This window comes from Artemia sp. Qi Xiang Cuo, chromosome 7 (genome assembly GCF_049724085.1).
Source record: "Artemia sp. Qi Xiang Cuo chromosome 7, ASM4972408v1, whole genome shotgun sequence".
Lineage (NCBI taxonomy): Eukaryota > Metazoa > Arthropoda > Branchiopoda > Anostraca > Artemiidae > Artemia > Artemia sp. Qi Xiang Cuo.
The window spans coordinates 63,040,673-63,065,171 of NC_142800.1; the positions used below are offsets into that span (position 1 = coordinate 63,040,673).

Consider the following 24,499-nt stretch of genomic DNA (forward strand, 5'->3'; position numbering starts at 1 on the left):
TCAGTCTATAAATTTTTCCAGGCTACACCCATATTAGTTAAGTTTAAACGTTTTAAAATTTACCACGAATTAGAGGATGGCCGCCATCTTTTAACCCCCACTAAGGTTACTATGATATAATCGTAATTTATTGAGATTACAGTGGAATGTGAAATATGGAAGATGGATGTTTGAATTGATGACTCAAATCCCTTCCGCGCTGTTTTTTAATGTTGAGTTTTAAAGCAAAAGACAAATTATAGCCTAGTAAGCTTAGCAGAAAGTTGAATGCGACAGAAATAGGTGGACTGTAAAAATCTAGGAAATTCTGGTGTGGGGGCATGGACCTGAAACCTCGCTACTAAGATGTGCCTGTGCTTGACAATGTATTCCTCTTGGCGTTCAGTTTTTTCTGTTTGGCTTAGTGAGGGATGAACGCCGCACTTTACTTGGTGTACGCTATGATAAGAAGGAGCTGATCCTTGGTAGCACTACGTGCATACAGTTCCTTTTCAAAAGTTTTCAACCAATCTTGCTTGAAACTTAAATTCCTTACCCTGAAAACAACTCTCGGTTACGGCCGTCTTAGCCTACTACTCTAGTTTTCAACCAATGAGCCTTAGGTATATGATCCCTATGGAACCATCGAATTTGCGATAAGCCTGCAGCTTTAACTTATATCAAAAAGGCAAGATACTTATATCGTTGGATTCATTAGTCACAGATCTGTCCATTCTCTGAGTCAGAATTATGATATTACTCAGACTTTTTCTTAGAAAATGATTTAAGTTTGCTTGACACTATTCTAAACACTAAAACGCTATTCTAAGTGTTTGTGACGTCTTTTATATGAAATTATTTTTCTCCAAAATTAAGGTACTAAACGAATTTTCCCAAAGTTGTAAGATATCTAGATCATTTTTTTTCATACTGGAGAATGGTAGTATGCCAATTTTCGGAAAAAAATCATAATGCTGTTTTCGAGAAAAATACCGATCAATAAATAAATATATATAAGTATCGTTTATTTAAAAAGATATTAAAGCCGTAGAAGAGCAGAAAAATAAGACTCCAAAAATTGCAGAGGGAGCATAAACTAAGTATTTTAGCAAATAAGAGAAGAGCAAAATTGAAAAGGAGTTCCAAGTCTTGGTCTTCCTTGGTTTTATGAAATTACTAATATTGAATGTTCGTTTGCTTCAAGAAAGATCACCAAAAATTATATCTCATTAATGGCGGTACTTCGTCTGAATTTTGCCTATCATGTCAGAGTCATAACAAAGACTTTGAAAACAGTTATGCCGGAGTCACATTATAGTCAAACTTGTTGATGAAATCAAATTGACGCTCAATATAAATTATGTATCCCGTTTGTAATTTGTCGTGTTGAATAATGTTCAGCTTTCAAATATAAAATTTATGATCGACTAGTCAGAGCAATTATTCGTCTGAAATTAAAAAGATGGAAGCTTGGAACAATTTTCCTATCATTAAGATGTACAGAAGATGCGAAGGTGTAGTATAAGTAGGTTATAGTTTGGAACGAATTAGTATTGATTAGCTTTTCAAATCAATTTTTTGCCATTTCAATTTCCCACTTCTGTTGTACACGTGGGGCGTTAAGACCAAGGAATCCCACCTTGATAAATCTTGATAAATCTTGGGTTTTTATTGAAATGTGTGACCCGAGACTGTGGCGAGACCCGAGGATTAATCAGTTTCTGGCATTAATGTCTACCAATGCCTCTTAGGTTTTTGATAACGGAGCAATGCAAACTTTATCTTGTTTGAAAATTTTAGGCTTATCAGCAAGCTTAGTGAAAGAGAGATTAATAAGAAAGGTTTCGCCATCTTTTCTTTTTTTTTCATTCTTATACTGACGCATTAACAAAATTGATAATATAACACTGATAAAGTACCTATAACTGGTAATGAGTGGCGAATAGTTTTTATTTAAATCTCTTAAGTGAAGCAACGCTCATTATTTCTTTTTTGTTTTTATATTGTCGTTTGTCTTTATGCTAGTAATAGTGTTAAAAATTCGTTGCCACATTATACTCACTTGAGGCTGATATGCTCTGAAAAAAAGTTTTTATCCACCTCACCCTCTTCAAAGCTTCTCCGTTTTCCATCTCCGAAGAAGTCCCCAAAGACTTTTTTTAGCTTAATCGTAACACAATTTGGGTGTCTCATCTTTCTCTCACCACATTACGGGCTATGTACTAGAGCTATCTTGGATGTATATGGGATTTCCGCATTCAGAGGACATGTCGATCTTTCATGATGGAAATAACGAGTTGAAGCAAACTAATTTGCTCATAAAGAGCTACATTTGGCACCTCGTGGCCAAAATTAATTCCTGAAATTGGTGTTTAGTAATTTCTCAAAATAAGCCTGTAAAATCCATTTGTACCTTCCTAGCTACACGCATCACTACAACCTTAGATGCCCTAAGAAGAGTGAATACACCTTGTGATTTTGCTACTCAGCTTTCTGTGTCTTCCCACAACCTCCACCATTACTCACAAATAGTAGTCCCGTTTTTTTGCCAAACAATATGCTAGTATCTTGCATTTGTCGACAGAAAAGGATTTCAGTGAAAATTCGAAAACTCTTATATTACTTCATATGCAGTTTTTCTGCATATATTTTTCTTCATCCAGAGAAATTGCTTAAGGATTGGTCTGGGTACCCGGCTGACTGACCGTATTTCAAACAATGGGCTGTACGACAAAATGTGATTCAATACCGCTCTCTAGGGCTATGATGAAAGAGAGGTTGAGGTGGTTAGGGCACGTTGTGCGGATGAAGGATGACAGATTGCCGAAGATTGTTCTTTTCGGCCAGCTGTCCAGGGCTAAACGGAAAGCAGGTCGTCCTCGTCTGGGGTGGGAGGACGTCATAAAGAAAGATTTAAAGGAAATGGGAAATTCGTGGGAGGGTGTAAAAGAGGAGACTGAATAGATTGGGATGGAGTAGGAGCGTGCGTAGCTGTTTTGGCCTCAGGCGGCTTGGTGCTGCGGTGAGTTGTTAGTAGTAGTAGTAGTATCGACTCTGATCAATGGTCTAAGGACTTTGATGATACTGTCATTAAGTCTCTCGTTAATGTTCTGTTAGTCAGAAATATTTAATTTTTTGCTCAGATCAGTGAGCCTTAAGATCTTAGCACTTTGATGAAGCCAAAACCGATAATCTGAGCAAAAAAAGCATAATCTAAGAGATAAGATCTCTTAGCATTTTGAGAAAGTAAAAAACGGGCTAATGTTGTTCAAGTATTAATAGTAGAAATCCCAGAATATCCTTATTGTTGAGAATGTTTCGGTGATAGGGCGATTTACGGGATTAGGGAAAACTGAGGAATTTCGTAGAATCAGAATTGATTTTCTTGTGATCGATCATTCATGAAATTTTCCTGATTCTCAAAACGATTCCTTGTCGGGTTCATTTTTAAATAAAAAACTTCACTTTAGATTTTCATTTAACGTAGAAATATACCCATGGTTGGACTTTCCCTAAGAATCTGATCGAAGATTAACTGATTTTCTTCTTCTTTCTAAATAAAATCAACCCTTCCGGGATTGTTATGCATGTAAGAACTTCTGCAATAATAATAATAATAAAATGTTGCCTTTGGCGTTTAGTGTTGTCGCTGCCTTATAGTTTGATATTTTTCTTCGAGTTTTTTTTTTTCGTTTTCTTACCTAGTTCCTGTTACTCGGTCACTTTGTCTTTTGTCTTGTTTCTGACAATAATACGAAAAGAAAATGGAAAATTTAGCTAAATAATTTGTTCCTGATAAAGAAATGAAATATCTTTTTTCTAATCTAGAAATAAGAAAAACAAACACATTTTAAATAAAACCCTTGGCACAATAAGGTAAGGAGTTAAGGTAAAAAATAAATAAGGTAAGGAGCTGAAAACAACCACATAATTTACCTCTATTAGCTTTATTTAAGCGTAAATAAAATATATTCATATATTTTGGCTGAGAATCGGAATTAAGAATTGTATCGGAATATGGATGTGAAGTGGAATTGGAGAAAGTTTGACTTCGTCCTATTACTAATGCTTTTTGTTTTCTAGGGCTATGCGCCATTATTTTCAAGCTTTGAGAGTTTTTACACAAGAAATGTTTTTAGAAGAATTCGTGATTGCTGGAACCGTCCCATTTGCAGTGTTCCTGGTGCGTATGTGACGTTAATGGACAGGATTTCACACGATCATGGGTGGACATTCAGGTAGCCGTTTTGAACTCATAGAATTTTTTAAATTTAAAAATGACTTTCCCAGCAATAATCATATTGCATCTTCTAGATAACTTTCCAGGGGAGTGTTTATTTCAGAAATTTAAAATGGCTCTAAAAGCCTAAGAGGAAGAGGATTTCCAAAATTTTATATATATATATATATATATATATATATATATATATATATATATATATATATATATATATATATATATATATATATATATATATATATATATATATATATATATATATATATATTATATATATATATATATATATATATATATATATATATATATATATATATATATATATATATATATATATATATATATATATATATGACTAAAAAGTAAAAAAAAAATTTTTTGTCGAGAATATAAGATTATAAGTGAAAATGAGAGGCGTAAAAACAAATTGGGCTTTAAATAATGATTTAAATCATAAATGTGTAAATGATCGAAGTTTGTGAGTTGAGGACAAATAAAATGGATTGAATTATGTAAAGCTCGGTTAGTTTTGAGCTCCTCGTTTTCGCTTAAATTCATAGATTCTCGAAAAGAAATTATTTTCTACCTTTTAGAACATTTTTAATATATATACATTTATATTAATATAATATAAATGTACCTTTTGTAATATATATATATCATATATATATATATATATATATATATATATATATATATATATATATATATATATATATATCATGTTTATTCTGTTCGACTTTTTAGTCTTCTCTAAGACTAAAAGTCTTTAGCATTCTCTAAGACAAAAAATTTTCTCATCTAAGATTCGACCTCAAGTTACCAGGGCCACAGTCAAATGTTCTTACCACTGCGGTATCAACTCTTGTAAAATAGTGTTTGTTTTATACTTTTTGCTGTGTTTAATCACCTGTTTATGTTGTTTTACTTATCCAAGGGGGAGTACACAAGAGGGGGGGGGGGGAATTTGATATTCCATTATTTGCGCGGTCATCGGAAAGTACATGTTCCAATAAAATTTGGAAATAATTGAACATTCAGAATTGGCCGAAAAATGGCTCACAAATATAGCGAATTTATGTGAAAAAGTACAAACATACAAGACGGTGAGCTGAGGAATTCTGTTTTTGAGAATTAGAGATTGTTGAAGGTTTGAGGAAGCTATTTTGTGTTGAATCTTAATTCTTCCTGCAAGGGCATGGAGATATAAATGAACTTTGTACATGCTCGGTTGTTAACTAACGGAGCATTTTATAAATATTCCCAATTTCTAAACTTTCTGACTACTTTAAAGTTGTACCTTTTACAAACCGAATAGAAATTGCCGCTTGGCATGAACTGGAAGAATAGCTTCTGGTTGTAGCCCTTCTCCCTAGATACCATGATTTATGTAATTCCCCCCTGTAACTTCCTGTGATTTTTGTTAAATCTGGCATTTTTGCCCTTTGCACGAACTAACCCCCCTCTCTTCTGGAAAATTTTGCTCATTTGCTCGCTTTTTGTATAAAATCAATAGGTGCTTGTCTTTTGTTGCTGTAATTCAAAATTATTAGTCGTTTTTTAAAGCCTCTGCGAAGCCAAAGGGTTCTGGACCGACCCATAACCCTTTTGCTAGTATTAAAAAGTGTAATTAGTCAAACCGGATTTATAAAAGTCTCATTGAATATTGGCACGAAAGATTTGCCAAAAAGCAGGTCATGTATATAAATTAAATCACTGAAAATGGAACGCTAAACACTGATTCATTAAAAGCCAACTGCAACCAGAGGGCATTGCTTCCCAACGCAATAATCACTTTGGTAAGAAAATTATCTTACTTTGGCTTGTCTTTTGGCGATGAACATTCATCATGCACTATCAGCTTAATCTTGAGTCAAACATGGTGGGTCTTATGTATGTCTCCACCCTTCTCTTGAGTATTAAAGGTCTTTTTTACTCAGAGAAGGACAACTGGTAGACTAGTGGCTGCTATTATGACTCACTTAATGCCTGGCAGGAGTCAAGAATGGCCAGAAAAGTTCTCGTGCTTTGTGTAATCAATCCTTCAGAGTCCACTTTCTTCTTTAGCTGGCTGAACGAATTATTAGAATATACACTGAGATTGCCTATCCAGTAAAACCCTTCTATACCTGTAGCTACCATTCTGAAGCCTTCTTCGCTTAAATTCAGCATTTGCTTACAATGTAAAATCAAGAGGCTATAGACAGGTTTATTTTCATCATTGAAATTGGTTCTAAGAGAAAATAATACAAAGCCTAGACAAGGAATAAAAATAATGCTTCGATAGATAAACTGACAGCAGGGTGTTAACTACGAAGCTTTTGAATAGCAGCTTTTCAGTAGTACTTGGACTCAACTACGACCTTATCCGCAATATTTTTACAATCATTGAACAGCCGCTCTAAAAATTGCTTGCTGTCCAGCCAATAAGTTTGGGAAATCATCAAGATGTTAGGGACATGATTATTTGCCATATCTAAATCAAAGTATATGCTTGGAGTTTTCAGGTAGCTTGCTCTAGGAAGGGAGAATAGTAGCTTATTACCTCTGATTAGCTTTCCTGTGGTGATTTTGAAATTTTTTCCATCTTCTGATTCATCTAAAATTAAAGTTGTGTATTTAAGATATCTTAAATTTCTACTAGGTTTTCCGCTAAGTGGCTGTATTACTTCTTTAAAATATATGTATGGAAAAGCTTGATGCTTGAGGACCGGCTTGATGTAAAAAGAGTAAGTGTGAGCTTTTAGTTCAAAAGGCTCGAAATTATCTTGAATATAGAAATTTATTCCCCCTTTTTTTTATAAAATCTAACAGATTGACGTAGATGGTTGTATTTATAGGTAGTTCTGGTCGTGTTAATTGTAAGTTGTGTCTTTATGCTTTATATTTATTGAATGTACTCCTCATAGTGTATCCTGAGGGAAATTAAAAGTAGTATTATTATTACTGGTAAAGAACGCAAGGTGTCATGGTTGTAGAACACAGCTGTTGTGCTTTCTGGTGGCTTTTTACATTGCCTTTTACAGTTCTTTTTTTTCTAATTTTGAAGAATTCAGACAAAGCTTACTCTAAAACTCGGAGGTCTTCTCCGCCTACTCGCGCAAAAATGGATATGATGGATTTATAGTCCCATTACAGTTGCGGAAGCCATTTATGAATTGAAGCCGTTAACGACAATATCTCATAGTGCAGTTGGATATTTTGACGGATAAGAGACTAAAAACTGAACACTTCCTCCCCAACTATTGTAAAGCACCCGCAATACCCTTGACCAATAAATCTGATAATGTCTAGTCGACAAGTATCGACTGAGTTGAGAATCGTATCAGCTATTCCTTGCGTGCTTCAATCACAACAAAGTAATATAACCTAGATATTTATTTAGAAACTGTTGCTCAGAAGCATACTGCTGCCTCATGCGACCAACCAAAAGAAGCAGACTTCTTGTGACACCTGCCATCTTTATGAAAGTGTTTGTATTTTGTATGGCAGCTAGTGACAAATATTTTATGATATTCAACAAGTTCAAATTTCTTATGTAGCATAACAAGATTTATACTCGGGCTTTATGTATTGCTTGAGAGGACTTAGAATTTTAAAGTGGAGTCGCAACCTTTTTGTCTTCTCCTATTTTGCTATTACGTTTTTATTGACACGAACCAATTGAATTCCATTTTCGTATAAACTTCTCAGAAGTTTTTTGTCTCTTAAATAAGTGCCCAATATCCATGCTTTCTCTTAAGAATCACTTATTAAAATCTCACCACATGCCGTATTTTTGTTGCAATATCATTGCAGGTCATGCTGAAAAGTTAAAAAAAAAACGTTTATACCTTGCTACTCGTGTTGTGTTCTGGGTCTTAACTTTAGGGTTAACGAAACGTCATGTCTACTTATGTATAAAGAGCTAAGGAGCTAAAAACAGTTATTAAAAATATAGATATTTATATGTCGTCTAAAATTTAGAACATCTATCCCAAACAAATAAATAAATTTCTGAAATTATAGAATGAAAGAGGCTCGAATTCCTCCTCGCCCTTCCTGACTCTGCCCAAGAGTACAACCAACAATGGCTAAGTCTGATAGAGCATTGTCGTCCTCGTATTGGGGTTTCAAGTAGTATCTTCATAAAGGATTGTAAGAGAAAATTTTTGGGGACCTTTTCTAAACTATTTTCTGAACCTTTTCAGTCTAAAAGACCAGTGGGTTTTTTTAAGGACAGGTTAATCCTTAATCTGTGAGATTTGATGTATTTAAGCTGACTTAGGAGTTTAAGAAGTGAAAACTTGACCTTTTCGACTGCTAACTTCGTCAAGTCATGTTCCTTCACCTATTCCTCTGTCTAATAGCTGTTTAGCTGAAAAGGAATATACTTTTGATGATTTAATTAATTTGTAGAATTTAGATGTACTCAGGTTTCAGTATTCAGACAGTAAGATGCCAACGCAGCTGTGCACCCTTCCTCTCTCCCTAACCTATTAAAAGCTTCACTTTACCCCCCGTCCCCTCCAAGAAGTTCGCGTTTCCTTTAAATCCTTCCTTACGACCTCTTCCCACTCCATTTGGGGGCTACCTACTTTTCGTTTGGCGGAAGATGGATGGCCAAAAAAAAACGATCTTTGGCAATGTGTCATCCTTCATCCACAAAACGTTTCATAGGCATCTCAACATTTCTCTCATTTTACCCCTATAAAGTGGGATAGACCCTCATTTTGGTGCAGTTTATGGTTTGATTTACGGTCAGTCAAACAAGTACCTAAAACAACAATTCTTTGACAATTCCTCTGGAAAACATATAACACACCCTCCGTCTTCCGAAGCGTCCTCGTTTTATAATCTTACTGGACCACTGTCATCATCTTAGCATCCAATATTCTGGTTTTGGTCCTCAGAATTTTCTTCCTATTCTTCCAATTTTTTTTCAAGTGTAAAAAAACACCCTGGGCCTTGGCTATTCTACTTTTCACATTGTTACTGCATTTACCATCTATACTAATAATAATACAAGGTAAGTGAAGCTATCCACTTGATTGATCTTGTCGAGAAGATCGATGTCCTGAGCTATAAATACAAAGTTCAAATAGGGAGATCCTTTTAATAGACAGTGATAAATTTCACAAAAAAAATACTAGATATTTCGGTCACATATGCAGTGACCGTCATCAGTAATAATACTAAAATAAAACAATTAACGACAATAATTTATATACAAAATAAAATAACTACATATTGTTTAATAGCCTTATTTGATTTATCGTCATGGAAAGGCAGTGTGGTCTTCGAATTTATCTACGTCCTGAACTATTGTCTAGGGGAAGGGATCAAACCCCGGAAGTATTCCATTTTTAGGCCCAAATCATCCAATTCTCCTTGGAGTTTCCCGAGACAATCTTATATGCAGCTATGTGGTGAAAGACGAGTTGCCTTACAGATATTATAATTTCATAGAAACTCTATGCTGTACTTTGAAAATATTCAACACCGCTCTATAATGTCTTCGCAATATTGTATACATTATATCCTTTAAGTTGCAAAGTTCTCCAAGTGAAATAGTTTTACTGAGTGCCAATCCATGAAGAAGAAAAAATAGGCAAGTGGTGGACAAATTCCTGATCTAATTCTTGGACCCTTTAGAAATGCACCACCACAATGATACCTTATCAACACGATGTGCTGCTTATATGTATGAACCATACATATTCTAAAATGAATAAGTCCATAAAACAAACAATGGAGAAAAATAAAAAGAGATTTAAATTGCAGGTTTTGATTACATTATACCAGTCACCTGGTGGGATAACTGTCCATGTTTGTTTTGTGTGTACTGATGCATTTTATCATAGAGAATGTGTTCAAGTACATTTATTATTGACTTGACTTGCAGAAGGATTTTTTACTATTTAATAGGCAAAATTTTGTGGTATTTTTAATGCTGTAATCTATGGCTGTAGGAAATATTTTATCAAACAGTTCGTGGTAACGAACTGTTTACCAAATAAATTGTGGTAACGTTTGGTAACGAACATTTAACCAAATAAAAATAAATTAATATGAAAATTTCGTTTAATTATTCATGTACTGTGAGCCAAGATCAAAACCTGCATTTATTCAAAAACGTTCAAAAATTAAATTAAAAAAACAAGTTTTTTTAACTGAAAGTAAGGAGCGACATTAAAACTTAAAACGAACAGAATTTATTCCGTCTATGAAAGGGGCTGTCCCCTCCTCAACGCCTTGCTCTTTACGCTAAAGTTTGACTTTCTCACAACTCTATTTTTTTAAACAATAAAAAACTTTAGCGTAAACAGCAAGGCGTTGAGGAAGGGACAGCCCCTTTCATAGACGGAGTAATTTCTGTTCGTTTTAAGTTTTAATGTCGCTCCTTACTTTCAGTTAAAAAGCACTTGTTTTTTTATATTTAATGAACGTTGAAAGACAGTGAGTAAAGATAGTTATAAAGATAAGAGTGAGTTCAAACAACTTTAGGAATTGAAATCTGAAACATGCAACATATTTTAGATTTCAATAAGCGTATCTTATGCCTACTCAATTTATCTTCTGAACGGCTCATATTCTGTAGAAATGGCAAAGCGCCAAACTGAAGGCGATGTGCAACCTTTTCACATTTCTACATAAGTGCAAGAAAAAGTTGTTTAAGCTTATTGGGTTGCATATTGTTTTTTCGAGGATATGAAAGAGGAAAAAGATACAATAGTGTTCTAAATTAAAGATACATTCTCTATCTAAATTAAAAAAACAACAAAAAAACATACCACAAAAGAAATTTCTCCAAGAAAAGTTACATTAAAAAAGTACATTAAACCAACGGCGAGCAGAATTAAAGTCAAATTATAATTCAAACGTAAAGTAAACATAAATCACTATCAGTAAATAAACAAAACCCCAAAAAGACACAGAAATTACAATGAATACTTAAGGCAAACTTAAAGCAAACCGAAATTACCACAAACAGGAATAGTCAACACCTCCTATGCCTTCTAAAGACCAGAACAGCATTGGCGCTTTACTGCAAACAATTTTTGTTTAGACCTTCTTGTTTTTATTATTCATAACATCAACAAAGGAAGAAAGAAAATCACCAAATAGTTTAATATGTATCGACATTGTTCCTGCAAATCTCAGCTATTTTGGATAACCTTATAAAGAAGAAAACATCTAAAATGTATTTTGTTTCCGGTATAGCGGAAATGACGTTCTGGTCTCTGAAAGACATAGGGGCGTTATTCCTACTCTTGTTCTTCGTAATTTCTGTTTGTTTTAAGTTTGGCTTGATGATTTATTGTAGTCAACGTTTAATTCAGGTTTTATGTATTTATTGATAGGGATTTACGTTTTTTACGCTTGAATTGTTGTTGGTCTCTATTTCTGCTCGTCTTGGGTTTAATGAAGCTCTTTACTTTTCTCTGAAAAACTTCTTTTGTAGAAAAAAGTTTAATTTTTATTAATTTCTGGTCGTTTTTAATTGACATGGCGCTTAATCTTTGGGCTTCTATAAAGCTAAGGCCATTCTGAGCCCCCACTCCTCCCATCATGTTACAACCTTAATAATAGACGAATACTGATCGACGGGTGTCTTCAACATCCCCCTTAACATGCCTTGGAAGTTTCAACTTAGTATCCTTAGAAGTTCCTGAGATATTGCACATACGTTCTTTTGACAACCTTGAATGTACATAGGGTCTTTTGGTTTAGTTTGAGACCCCCTTAACTTTCTGTGAAAGTGCCAACGTATTCCCTATTGCATGCCTGAGATATTGTATCTATGCCATTTTAACAACCTGGATGCAATTAAACTCATTTGATTCAATTCAATAATATCAGTAGTTCTAGTAGTAGTCTTAGTAACAATAGTACTACTACTGCTAGAAGTAGTAGTAGTAGCAGCACCAGTTGCAATTACAGTGGTAGTAGTAATAGTAGTAGTAGCAGTAACAGTAGTCGTAGTAGTAATAATAGTCTCTACTAGTAATTAAATAAAAAAAGAAGTTTTTTTAACTGAAAGTAAGGAGCGACATTAAAACTTAAAATGAACAGAAATTATTCCGTATATGAAAGGGGCTGTGCCCTCCTCAACGTCTCGTTCTTTGCGCTAAAGTTTTTTATTGTTTAAAAACAACAGAGTCGTGAGAAAGAGTCAAACTTTAGCGTAAAGAGCGAGACGTTGAGGAAGGGACGGCTTGATGAAACCTATATACTTGAAATCAGCATTAAAATCTGATTCTTTTGGTGTATCTATTGATATCAAAATTCCGTTTTTTTTAGTTTCGGTTACTATTGAGCCGGGTCGCTCCTTACTTACAGTTCCTTACGACGAACTGTTTGATAGTCACAAGTTGTAGTAGTAGTAGTCACAAGTTATAGTAACAGTCGCAAGCAGGGCTGTGCCCATGAATTTGGCAGGAGGGTGGGGGGGGGGGCTAGACTGCCAGAAAAATTTCAATAATAGACAAACTTGGATTGATCATTAGCTAACCATAAATTTTGGGTGGGAGGAGAGATTTAAGCAAGTGTGAAATTTCTACGGAGGGAATTCTTCGCTGGGAGGGATTTTCTACGAAAAATTTTTCACGAAGAGGAGAGGCAGATTTCCGGGCATGATTTTTTAAACGATCACAAATTGATTTATAAAACGAGTTTTTCAACTGAAAGTAAGGAACAAGGCTAAACTTTAAAACAAACATTCAGTATATGACGGGGCCTTTCCCTCCCTCATCCGTCGCTCTTTACACTATAGTTTGACTTTTTGACCCAATCTTGCAAGAACAACTCCTAAACCAAGGGGTGGTTTGATTGGTATAAGAAGTTTTTTTTTTATAAGAAGCACTAAAAACTAACGTACGAGTAATGGTTGAGGAAGAGGCAGCTCCCCCTCTTGCGCGGAATAATTTATGTTCGTTTTAATGTTGCTCCTTACGCTTATTTGAGAAAACTTTTTTTTTTACTCAATAACAAATCAGGGACGTTTGAAAAGAAATCCCTTCTAATAATTTTTCCGAATTTTTGTCGTCAATCTTCTGGCTTCTACCTGTTTCTTCCTTGTACTATATGCTAGTATCGAAATCGACTGACTGTAATAATGACTGAACTAAATTAAACAAAACAAACGACTGCAAAATTTTTTTGTGTTCCTAAAGCGTTGCGAGACGTTAAAATCGCAATAATTACTCAAATAATCAATTATAAACAGCAAATTGTGGATTTTTTCAAAATTTATATCTAAAAAAATCAACATAGACAATCAATATTTTTCAAATTGCCAATTTTTTAAGTTGTATTTAAGGTAATATTTTAACACGGAACCCCTGGTGGGGGGGGGGGGGTTTAGCCCCTTATCCCCCTGTATATGGCCCTGGTCGCAAATACTAGTAGTATCTGTAGTTATATCCCGACGCCGCGCCGACAAGGGAAGGCCGATGGCGGCGGGGCCAAAAGTAGCAGCGGTGCCGCGCCGCTGCCGGTGAGATGTTGTCGGCTCGCCGCCGGTGCGATTCTTGTTGACCGCAAACGTTTTAAGTTTTGATCAGTCTTTTTCAAATCCCAGCTTTAATTTACAACAGATTTGGGCCTATTCACAAGTCAGAAAATTCGCGAGTCGCTGGCTAGACGCTGGTCTTCTTCGTTATTCATCGAGAGATGTAGAAATCTGATTGTAAAGAAACGGCTGTGGCATTTGAGAACCCTTGCATAATAGTTGAAATATCTAACAGCTATGTATTCCTAAAAGAATTAATTGTCAAAATTAGCAGAATATTTTTTTAATCGAGCATCAGTCACCATCGAAAAGAACTGTCACCATTTACATCACAGCTGGGTTGGCAGAAAAATCTTTCCCCTTAGCTTTCATATCACCAAACATCCAGAAGGGATTTGGAAGGTCGCCTTTCAATCCAGATTGCTTTGATGATGAAGATCTGTGGTCTTAAATACAGACCAACCAAACGGTTTTTTTTTTTCATCCCATGTAGCTGATGGCATCACCCAATGCTTTCAGTAAGCCCTGTGATTTTGCAGCCATTGTGAAATAGGATTGTCACACCTGAACAAGAACAACCACATGACGGCACCACCAAGAACACAAATTGCCTCATGGAAGAAAGGAGGACAGAACAAAAGTGTTCACTGATACATCAGTGAAGGCTAAGATTGAAGCTGCCTTTGCTACAGGGAAGGCAAAGAAGAGCTGGAAAATAAAAAATAAGCAACAAAAGCAAGAAAAACAAAGAAGTAGACTGTGAAGAGATTTGGTGAGAAGATATCACCGAGGGTGAAAATGAAACTGAAAAGGTTCAGAAAGTGATTATTGATGACAACTCAGAGTTCTCTTGGGTAAGATAGTGCAAAAGGAATGTGAACTTAGTTTCGATTTGGGTTGCAGCTGGCAACTTTGTAAAATTCATCTATGAGGGCCATTAGGCAGAAGGTAGAACCTACTGCAGAGGTCAATGTGACGACTACGAGTGGTGGGATAGGTAATTTGTGAAATTGGCTGGAACAGCCAGATCATATCTACTAAGTGAAAGAGGATTTAGGGTAAAAACCCCTAGTACTTGGACAGTGTGTGATCTTGGACAAATGTTTTGACTAAAATGTATCTTCCCTAAACAAGGACAGGAGGTTCTTAATCTCGGACCTAATGCAGATAGCTGGGATTGGCTGACTACAATTTTATAGCCAAGCTTATTTAAATATGATTACTCTTTTTCACAACACATGTCAGTGATTGAATCTGTCCATGATTGAGATACTTCAATTTTAAGATCCTTTGTCCAAGATAGGGCAGTGGCCTATTTTCCAAGATTAGACTAGCTATAAATTTGCAATTACATTTAGGCCTCTACTAAAAAAAAACTTGGACAGAGTAAGTAGAGAAAGATTGATTTTCCATGTGGTATAATAGATATAACTATTGAGATGGTGATTAGGGAAAACTGCATTTGTAGTTTCCTCCCCATTCATTTCTTTCGATGTCTTAAATAGTTCCCCCTTCTATAATTAGACACCTCCTAGTCTGATCCTAGTAATTACACCTGCAGTAGTTTTATGACAAATAAGGAAACATATTAATTGTCCTTTACGTTAAATTCAGAATTTAGAAGTGGGAACTTGAGAAATTCCAGAACCTACTGTTTCAGGTAACGCTGCTATGTCACGGATTCAAAACCTTAGTATTTATAAACATCTGGGTATGACAAGGACTCGAGAAATATTAATTCTTTGCTATACCAAGGTGTCTTGAAATAGAGGTCCTTAAATCTTAAGTTCCTACCTTGAATTTAATCTGTTGTCTATTCGAAAGACAATAGTCTATTCAATGGATGCACTGCAAGAACTAGTGCTGAATAAAAACGCACCCTGGAAGCAAAAGCAATTCTTGTGCGCACTTCTTTGATTAATTTTGAAAACTGCACTTGATTTCTTAGCAGGAAAATTGAAATCTTTAACCACACGAGAAAAGAAAAGCTCCAACACTGCGGTTGACGCAATAAAGAATTGGCTCAAGTTAATTCAAAGGCAGCGGAACGCTGCCGCCTAGGCCGGTTGCGGTACGCCGGCGGCGTTACGACACTTCGTTGGCGGTCGACCAGGCCTCTCGTCTGCGGCGTTCGATGCATGCTCCGGCGCGGTGCCGGGGTTTAGTCGTAGCAGCAGTAATAGTAGTTGTATCAATAGCTGTAGTAGTGGTCTAAGTATTAGTAGTAGTCACAAGTAATTGCAGTAGTAGTAGCAGTCACAAGTTTTAAAAGTAAGTCATAAAGTTGTAGTAGTAGTCGCAATAAGTATAAGTAGCCGAAAGTAGTAGTAATAGTCGTAATTAGTAGTAGTAGTCGGAAGTAGTAATAGTATTTGTCGCAAGTAACAGTAGTGGTCGCAAGTAACAGTAGTGGTCGTAGTTGCAAGGAGTAGTAGTAGTAGTAGTAGTATCCCTGAAAATTTCAATTTAGTACCCTTAACCATTCCTAAAATATCACTGATACACCCTTTAATAATCTGGATGCATATAATGTCTTTTGGTTTAGTTCAAAATCCCTCTCAAAATTCCCCGAAGTTTTACGTTAATACGATTAGCTTTTTTCGGACCCATCCAGGATGAAACATTCCCCCCGTCTCCCAATGATAAATCCTGCATGTAAAAGATTGGCAAATTATACAATTTACGACCTTTACCTCAGGGTCTATATCATGTCATCCGCGGAGTTATAGTTACTGGATTTTTTGACTACTTTGAACACAATTGGTATCCAAATTTTATCGGTGTTGAGGGTGGAGTTGGTCATTTAAAAAGGACGAAGGAGAAGGGCGGGTTGTACTCCAACGACTTTTGACTCGTAAGAAAGGCACGAGAACTTTCATTTTCTAATCGGATGAGCCCCCTCCAAAGTTTCTAGGACGAGTCCTTCCATACGAAGTAACCTCGTAAAAAAAAGAAAAAAAGAACCCACTTCGCTCTTTACTTAGGCAGTGGTGCCTATGATGATGAGGCTTCGCCCAAGTATGTAGAGCAAGGCTGCCCAAGTCAGATTTTCTACAAAAAGTCTGGAATTCGGCAAAGTCAGAAGAATGGTCAGAAATTTGAAGAAAAGTTAGAAAAGTCAGATTTTTTTTTAGACAAGTCCACCATGGGTGCCCTTAGGCTGAATTTTAGGGGGGTCTTACCTGGTCTAATCGACACTTCCAATTCTGTATAATGGGAATCTCAAAACAAAAATATAAAAATATAATGCAGTGTCATTCAGCCAGGGGAGGGGGGCTGGCGACCCTGCTCCCCTCTTATAGGTACCCATGAGGCCTACTTTAAATAGGCCTAAATTCTGTGTTTCCGGTCACGAAAGGCGTCTGAGATTGCTTTTCTGTCTTTCTTAAGGCTGGACGATACGATTGCCGCAAATTAGCTATCCAGAAGAGATTCGTTGCTAGGATCGAGTAACCCTTATTTCTGTCTTTCTTTTTGTCATTTTTGACTGATGCTGTTCCCTTAATGTTTTTTTCCTTATTCCAGAAGAAATCAAAGAAGTAGTAAAGGTTTTTCATAATTTTCCTAACGGTCGTTTTCGTAATATTGCTTGAAGCTTTTTTTTTTATTTTTTTATTTCTATGTAGGCCTACGTTTGTTGTAATTGTGTATGTAGATCCGGAAAAAGCAATGCAAAAATTGTGATCGGCCAATGTGCTGATGGTAAAAGCAGATAACCAAGCAAACTTTTCTTGGAATTGTGGCTAAACATCCCTCTCTTAAGCTAACCTAGAAGCAATTGGCTAATGTCTTCTGACGTGTTGAATTTGTTTTTTCTTTGGAAGAAAGTATCTTATCAAGACAGTTTTTTGTCAGGTTTTCTGACCGTGAAAGTCAGAAAAGTCGAATTTTTTTCCAAATTATTATGGTGGCTGCTTTGACAGTGCATATAATTTATCACGTAGACCCCGGCGCCGCGCCGATGAGGGAAGACCGGCGGTGGCAGGGCGAAAAACAGCACGCCGCGCCGCTCCGCCGGTAAGACGCTGGCGGCACGCCGTCGGTAAGATGTCGACGGAGCGCCGCCGGTGCGATCAATGTTGACCACAAACATTAATGTTTTCATCAGTCTTTCTCAAATCACAGCTTCAATTTACAACAGATTCGAGCCTATTCATGAGTTCAAAAATTCACAAGTCGCTGGCTGGAAACTGGTCTTCTTCGTTATTCATCAAGAGAAGTAGAAATCTGGTAGCAACGAAATGGCTGTGGCGTTTCAGAACCCTTGCATAATACGAGTAGTTAAAGTATCTATTAGCTATGTATTCTTAATATATATAAGTATCAAAATTAGTATTTTTTTTCATTGAGCATTACTGCATATAAAACTTCAAACACCGTGTCACAATATTCCTCCGTTATGTTGGTAAAAACTTTGGATATAAATTTGGATATAAAAGAATAATGTTTTCCTAGTAACCTTTGCCTTAATATGTTTTCTCACATTTAAAACAGTTGAAATGGGCGACTTTGATATTGATTGTTTTTTTTTTTTTTTGCTCTTTTGGATTCCTAAGAAGCCTTCTTGTATTAAAAACTGGTTTTTAATAACAATTTAAAAAAACGCATTTTAAAGTTTTTTTTGGCTTCTTTATAGAATATATGTCATGTAGGCTAAGGCTGAACTGCTGTTTTGATATCGCTTTTGGCTGCTCTTTTGGATATTATTCATTTTTTCTTTTGGGGATTCATTCCAAATTCTACACTAATAAATACCTAATATCAGTCAAATTATAAACTGTATCTAAAAGGAGTAAATTTATCAAATTGAAAAAATACAGGATGAACACTTCACATGAGAACACTTCAATTACAATGACACAAAAAACACTTAATAGTTTATTGGCTATGAAGAAAAATTAAGACCAACTATTTTCTTATGTAAAAAATGAAAAGCTCATCCGTTTTAAGTGTAATTAAATGAAATAATATGCAGACTGAAGTAGCTCCAGGAAGATGTAGAAATTTTCATCCTAGTTCGTCACTTTTAATCCAAGCAAAATGTTAGGACACTTAGTATCAGTTATTGAGTTTAAGCTTTGATTTCCAAATGCTCACAAGAATTACCAAATTTAAGAAACTCGCAACAATAAGTCACCTGTGGTCAAAATACTTAGACTCCTCTTTGATCCCCACCCAGGCTCAAAGCTTCTGCTACGGTCATATCCATGGAAATCTCCAAAGAGTTTCTTTTTAAAATAGCTTTCAAGCGTAGTTAGGGGTATTTAGCCTTTTTTGCTTTTCTTCACAGCTTTGAAAAAAGTGTTGTTATATTTGTGCATATTTTTGGTAATCATTTGTGGAGTGAATGATTTTTTAAAACCATTGTAGATACGTAAAAACGTTGCAACATCTAGTACCCTGAGGTCATAAAACTGTCAAAGACTCCTCCTTGAACCTCCCAAATTGAAAGCTTCTAGTATGATCTGGCTTTTTAATGCAACTTGGGCACTGGACCAAGGGCACCATTGTTACTCGAGCCCAATTTTAGGTGGGGATGTCGATATCGCTTTCATCACACCAATTTGTTTTAGTGTGAATTTGCCAGGTAAATATGAATGAATGTTTTCAAAGTAAACCTGTTTCAACAATAGGAAAAAAAACCGGATTGGACGCATTTGTCCTTTTCGCTTTGTACGATAAAACCATGCAAGTGCTGTATCAAGTGTAACTCACGAAAATCTTGTTAATTTTGTCAACTTTTCAACTTTTCGGCATCCCTGCTTTCAATAAAAAAAATCAAGGTACTATTACTTAAATATAATAACTCCCTATACCCCCCTTCTGGATACCATCTTGATGGGATACGGTCTCTGCTTTAAATAAAAAAAAATAATTAACTTATTGGCACCCCTGCTTTAAAAAAAAATCGAGATATTATCATTTAAATATGATAGCTCAATACCCCCCCCCCCCCTCTGGATACCACCTTGATAGGATGCCGTCTCTGCTTTAAATTAAAAAAAATCAACTTTTTGGGATCCCTGCTTTCAATAAATAAAATTTCGAGCTATTATCATTTAAATATAATACCTTCCTATCCCCTCCCCTCTGGATACCACCTTGATAGGATACCGTCTCAGCTTTCATTTAAAAAAAATAAATTACTTAATGATTAACTAGGTCACTATATAGTTCAAACAAACACACAAAATAACGTTAAACAGCTTAGTGTTCCATGAAAAAAAAATTGAGGGTATGAGTAAACGGGTACAGAGTAAAGGCATGGGTATGAGTAAAGACAACAACAAAAATGTCGAAATTATTCAGATATACCTCAAATTATTGGAAAACTGAGTGATAGATTCGCCGTGGCATTCAATAAGATCCAAAGAATCGAATTGAAAGGGAGCACAAACAAAAGCCAAATAAGGCCAGTAGCCTATGAGAAATCGCACAATACCCAAGACAATGAACAAGTCCTAATGGTGGGCCCTGGGTCTCTCAAAATATTTCAATGGTTTCCCAGGGAATTTGATATCATTTTCTTCTGTCTCCACTTTAAATGAAAAAAATAATTATCTTTTTGGCATCCCTGCTTTCAATAAAAAAAATGAGGTATTATCATTTAAAATTGATAGCTCCCTATCCCCCTCCCCTATAGGCAATAATTTACAATTTATTTATGAATAATATTTTTGGGGTAACTTCCGGTTCAATCTTTAATTCCCCAACCTTGTACATAGCTTAGTCTATAGCTAAATTTTGTTTCAACCAAAGGTTGTTTTTTTTTTGGGGGGGGGGGGTAAAAATGTTCCCGAAAGAAGATTGTATTTTCTATCAGGTGTTCAATAATTGAGTATTAAACATAAAGAAAATCTTATCTAAAAACAGCAAAAAAAAAAAAAAAAAATCTGCAAACTTAAAATTCAGCTGTAGAAACAATCTGTCGGCAGTCAATTTAAAAATCCAACAAAAGGCTGAAGCTGTATAGTAGTGAATGCGTTCTATAATTCTATTCAACTTGAAAATAAAATTCTTGACTACGAATGATGTAAGAAATAGCGATTGGGAAACTGCATTCGAAATGATTTAAACTCATTTCATAAAGACGATGCTTTATTTTGTCAACATATGAAGAACTGTTTATTTTGCAATATTTGCAATAGCATATTGCATCTGTCTGGTTTTTATGCAAAATAACAAAAGAGACGAAAATTAATGAACAAGAGAGCAGTGAAGAATTATGGTATACAAAGTAATATTTGGCAGGGAAAGTCACTGGTGATAAATCACTAGGTGTGGCACCGTGATTGCGTGATTTTCGGTGATTCGGGGAACCAAATTTTTTTTTGGGGTGACGCATAGATTTTCAGGGAAATACTCGAAAATTTGGGGAAAGTGCAAGCCCTGCTTGATTTCTAATCAGGAAAATAGAAATACTAAACCACACGAGAAGGAAAAGATCCGACTTTGCGGTTGACGCCATAAAGAATTGCCGCAAAAATAATTTAAAGGCGACCGAACGCCGCCGCCTCGGCGGGCGGTAGTGGGCCTGCGGCGCGCGAGGGGCTTTGCGACAGGGCGGTGGGATTCGACCGGGCCTCCCGGGGGCGGGTTTCGGTCGATCCGCCGGCGCGGCGCCGGGGTCTATTATCACGGTAGCCTTTAAGCTAGGGGCATAGAAACCTTTTTTGTTCTAATCAATGCTGATCTTCCCTGCCTTTAATGAAGTAATATGCGTCAGCAAATGCAGCGAGTGGATTGAGCTCCACTAGAGAAATTCTCGCATTCTCTTTTTTTCAAAAGTACTGCGAGGTAGGCTATCTTTTTTTGTTTTAGGCTTGAAAAATAGACATTTTCTCTCAAAGCTATTTTCATCTTTTAGATTTACTGGGACTCGTACAAGATGCATGAATTTCGGTTCTTACAATTACCTTGGCTTTGCAGAGGCCTCTGGTCCTTGCGCTGAAGCTGCTATTGAGACGACCAAATCCATAGGCTCCTCGGTTTGCAGTCCTAGACACGAAGTGGGTAAGAACTATATTATGTGCTCCTTTGATCTGAATTACTAAGCCCGTGTTTTGAGTTATCAAAGTGCTAAGATCTTACATCTAATGTCTTATTTCTTTCTGCTCAGATTATCATTTTTTGCTTCATCAAGGTACTAAGATCTTGCAGCTCACTGCCAAAGAGAACTTTGATGACGATCTCATCAGAGTAGAATGAAAAAAGATGTTTTCAAAAACCGACCTGAGAAGTAAGATCAAAGTCCTCAGATTTTCTTTAAAATTGTTTTCTGTCAAAACATGTAAGATATTAGCACGTTGATTTGGTAAACCAAAAAAAGGGGGGCTAATTTGTTGGTATACATTTCAGGTGTTGAGAGTACGGATAGCGGGCTTCAAGGTAGGGTTTTCCACATGCCTCAGGGATTTGAAGCTCTTGAACAGGACAAATATTTTCGAAGGAGCACTATCAATTTATTTATGATCTGCGGGTTATGAACTTCGAATCAATTTTTAATTCTCAGCATTTAGTGAGTTGGTCAAAATAAAATCACAACGTGCATAATCTAGGCTTTGGCTAAATTTGAAATGAAAGAAAACATGTTCTAGATTTCTACGAGTCTTGCTCCCAATATTTAGTATTAAAGCCTGAATGACCCGTTTACTAAAAAGGCCTGATGTTATTTAAAGCTTCTTTCTTCAATCTTTCTCTACCTACCTACTACTCTACCTACAAGACTCGAAAGCTCCACGGGTAATAAGTTTTTTTCTATTGTTATTTTTCTTATTTTTTATTCGTAATACAAAATATCAGTTTTAGAATCATTCGAAAGATGTTACAACCCAAAGAGGTCAATAACTAAACCAAAATATATTATTCGTTATTCTAGGAGTTTCGAAATCAGTTTCAAAATTGAGGGGGGAGGGGTACAACAGCAAATTTTGTAGAAGAAATTAGCCAAATAATTGACAGTCCTCATGGATGCCTGGCCTGGGCGGGGGGGGGGACAAAGATACATCACAAATAAGAGCTTTTTCAAACGCGATCTTGTCCCCCTCCCTGACAAAGTTACTTCACAAATACTAAGTCTTTTTTTCAAACATGATCTTTGCTATGTAACGACATGCTGAATTTAGTAATTCTTGACCAATTTCGGTTTCCATTTCAGCTTGGAAATTCTCTCTTCTTCCTAATATTTGGGGCTGTAGATTTGAAACACAAATCCTTGAAACAATCAGGCCTATCCCAGTCAACAATAATCTCCCTTGCAACATGTGTCAATGCACCCGCCTTGCTGTGAGGTTGTTTTGAGACAGCCAAAGGTTCAGGAACGCACAATGAGCATGCTTATTTGGCGGACAAATGGAAGTCATGCCAAAAATAGGCCAATGCATAAACATCACGGAAAAGTTGTAAGAATCTTGAGATTCCTAGGGGGATATAGACCTGAAGAAGCCACTCCCCCCTCCTCTGTTTACGAGCCGAAAAAGGTTTTCCAACGTCTTGCCCATACCATGGGCAGTTGTTGAAGTTTAAGAAATTCTAAATTAGGTGACGTTATAAATAATTCTATGAATGAACAATTGATTCTGGAATATTAAGGGACTTCTGATATCCATGAATTCAAGTATTTTCAATTAATATGTCTGTTTGATTTTTTTATATATTTATTCTGCGCAAATTGGTATGGGTCCCATTACTTCCTGCTAAAATTGCGATATGTAAATATATACATACATCTAAATATTGCCGACTATTTAACTAGGAAAATACCAGCTTCGCTGTCTTTTTGTCGTATTTCTTCACTTACTCAGGCCTTCACCCTCGCAAATATAGCTTGACACCGACTCGGTCCGCTCGCTTCGCTTGCTATGATTGAAAAAGAATTGGATATAAGATTTTCTTCATTACCCCAGAGTGGCTTGAACTCTAATCCTCCACATTTCTAAGAGATTCTCTTGTCCATGCGCTCCACTAACTAAGGGAGATGAGGGATCAATTGAACGTTTGGCCGTCGTTGGAAGACCAAAAATGTACACAATGTGTAAAATTTTCCAAGAATATATCAGTTTTGGAGCAACACTAAATTTTGAACCATTTGTCCCTCCCCTCCTCGGAAGAATTTAGGGGGCTTTCCACTCGTTGAAAAGGTTATGTAGGTGCTCATGGTCTGCATTCTATGATTTTTTCCTTTTTTTTTAAAGTCATGAATTACAAAAGACAGAACAAGTTGCAAGTTTGTGTGGAATTTGGAAACACATTCCTCACCCTTCACATAAAAAAAGTCCACTAGTATTTTGCATGGCATTTCTGTGTCGTAATATTTGACTAGTCGTTTAACAAGAATCAGAAACTAAAGCACTTTGGTTATGCAACAATGCAATCCTTCCGTGTCTGCTTTTAAACCTGTTCTTTGGCACATATTTGGAATATTTTAGACTTTAGAGCAATAATTAAACGTGTTAAAAATTGCAGCTCTTATGTCATTAATAAGAAGAAAAGCCCAACATGGTTCTCAATCAAATTTAACTAATATTCTTGAAAAAAGAATGATAAGGAACTGACTTACTTCTGTCAGTGAAGCTTAGGGAAGAAAAGAATATCGCGAATATAAGCAAAAAGGTTTCCTTAGCCCAAACGAGGAAGATTAGTGCAGAATAAAATAAAGAATCAGAAAATAAACCCAACAATGCAAAATTGAAAAGAAGGAAATAGGAAAGAAAACCTGACAGCGGTAAAAAACTAAACAAAAGCCTTTATTTTAGAATAAAAACAGAGTAATATAAACAAAAATGCAA

General features: G+C 35.9%; 1 protein-coding gene across 1 annotated transcript in view; it reads left to right on the top strand.

Annotated features, from left to right (window-relative positions):
• lace (serine palmitoyltransferase long chain base subunit) overlaps positions 1–24,499 on the top strand; it is a 75,169-nt gene that overhangs the window by 16,421 nt on the left and 34,249 nt on the right. Inside the window, exons 3-4 of the mRNA XM_089092480.1 lie at positions 4,063–4,217; positions 21,580–21,725. Of these exons, the coding sequence (XP_088948606.1) occupies positions 4,063–4,217; positions 21,580–21,725 (301 nt within the window). The remainder of the gene's footprint in view (positions 1–4,062; positions 4,218–21,579; positions 21,726–24,499) is intronic.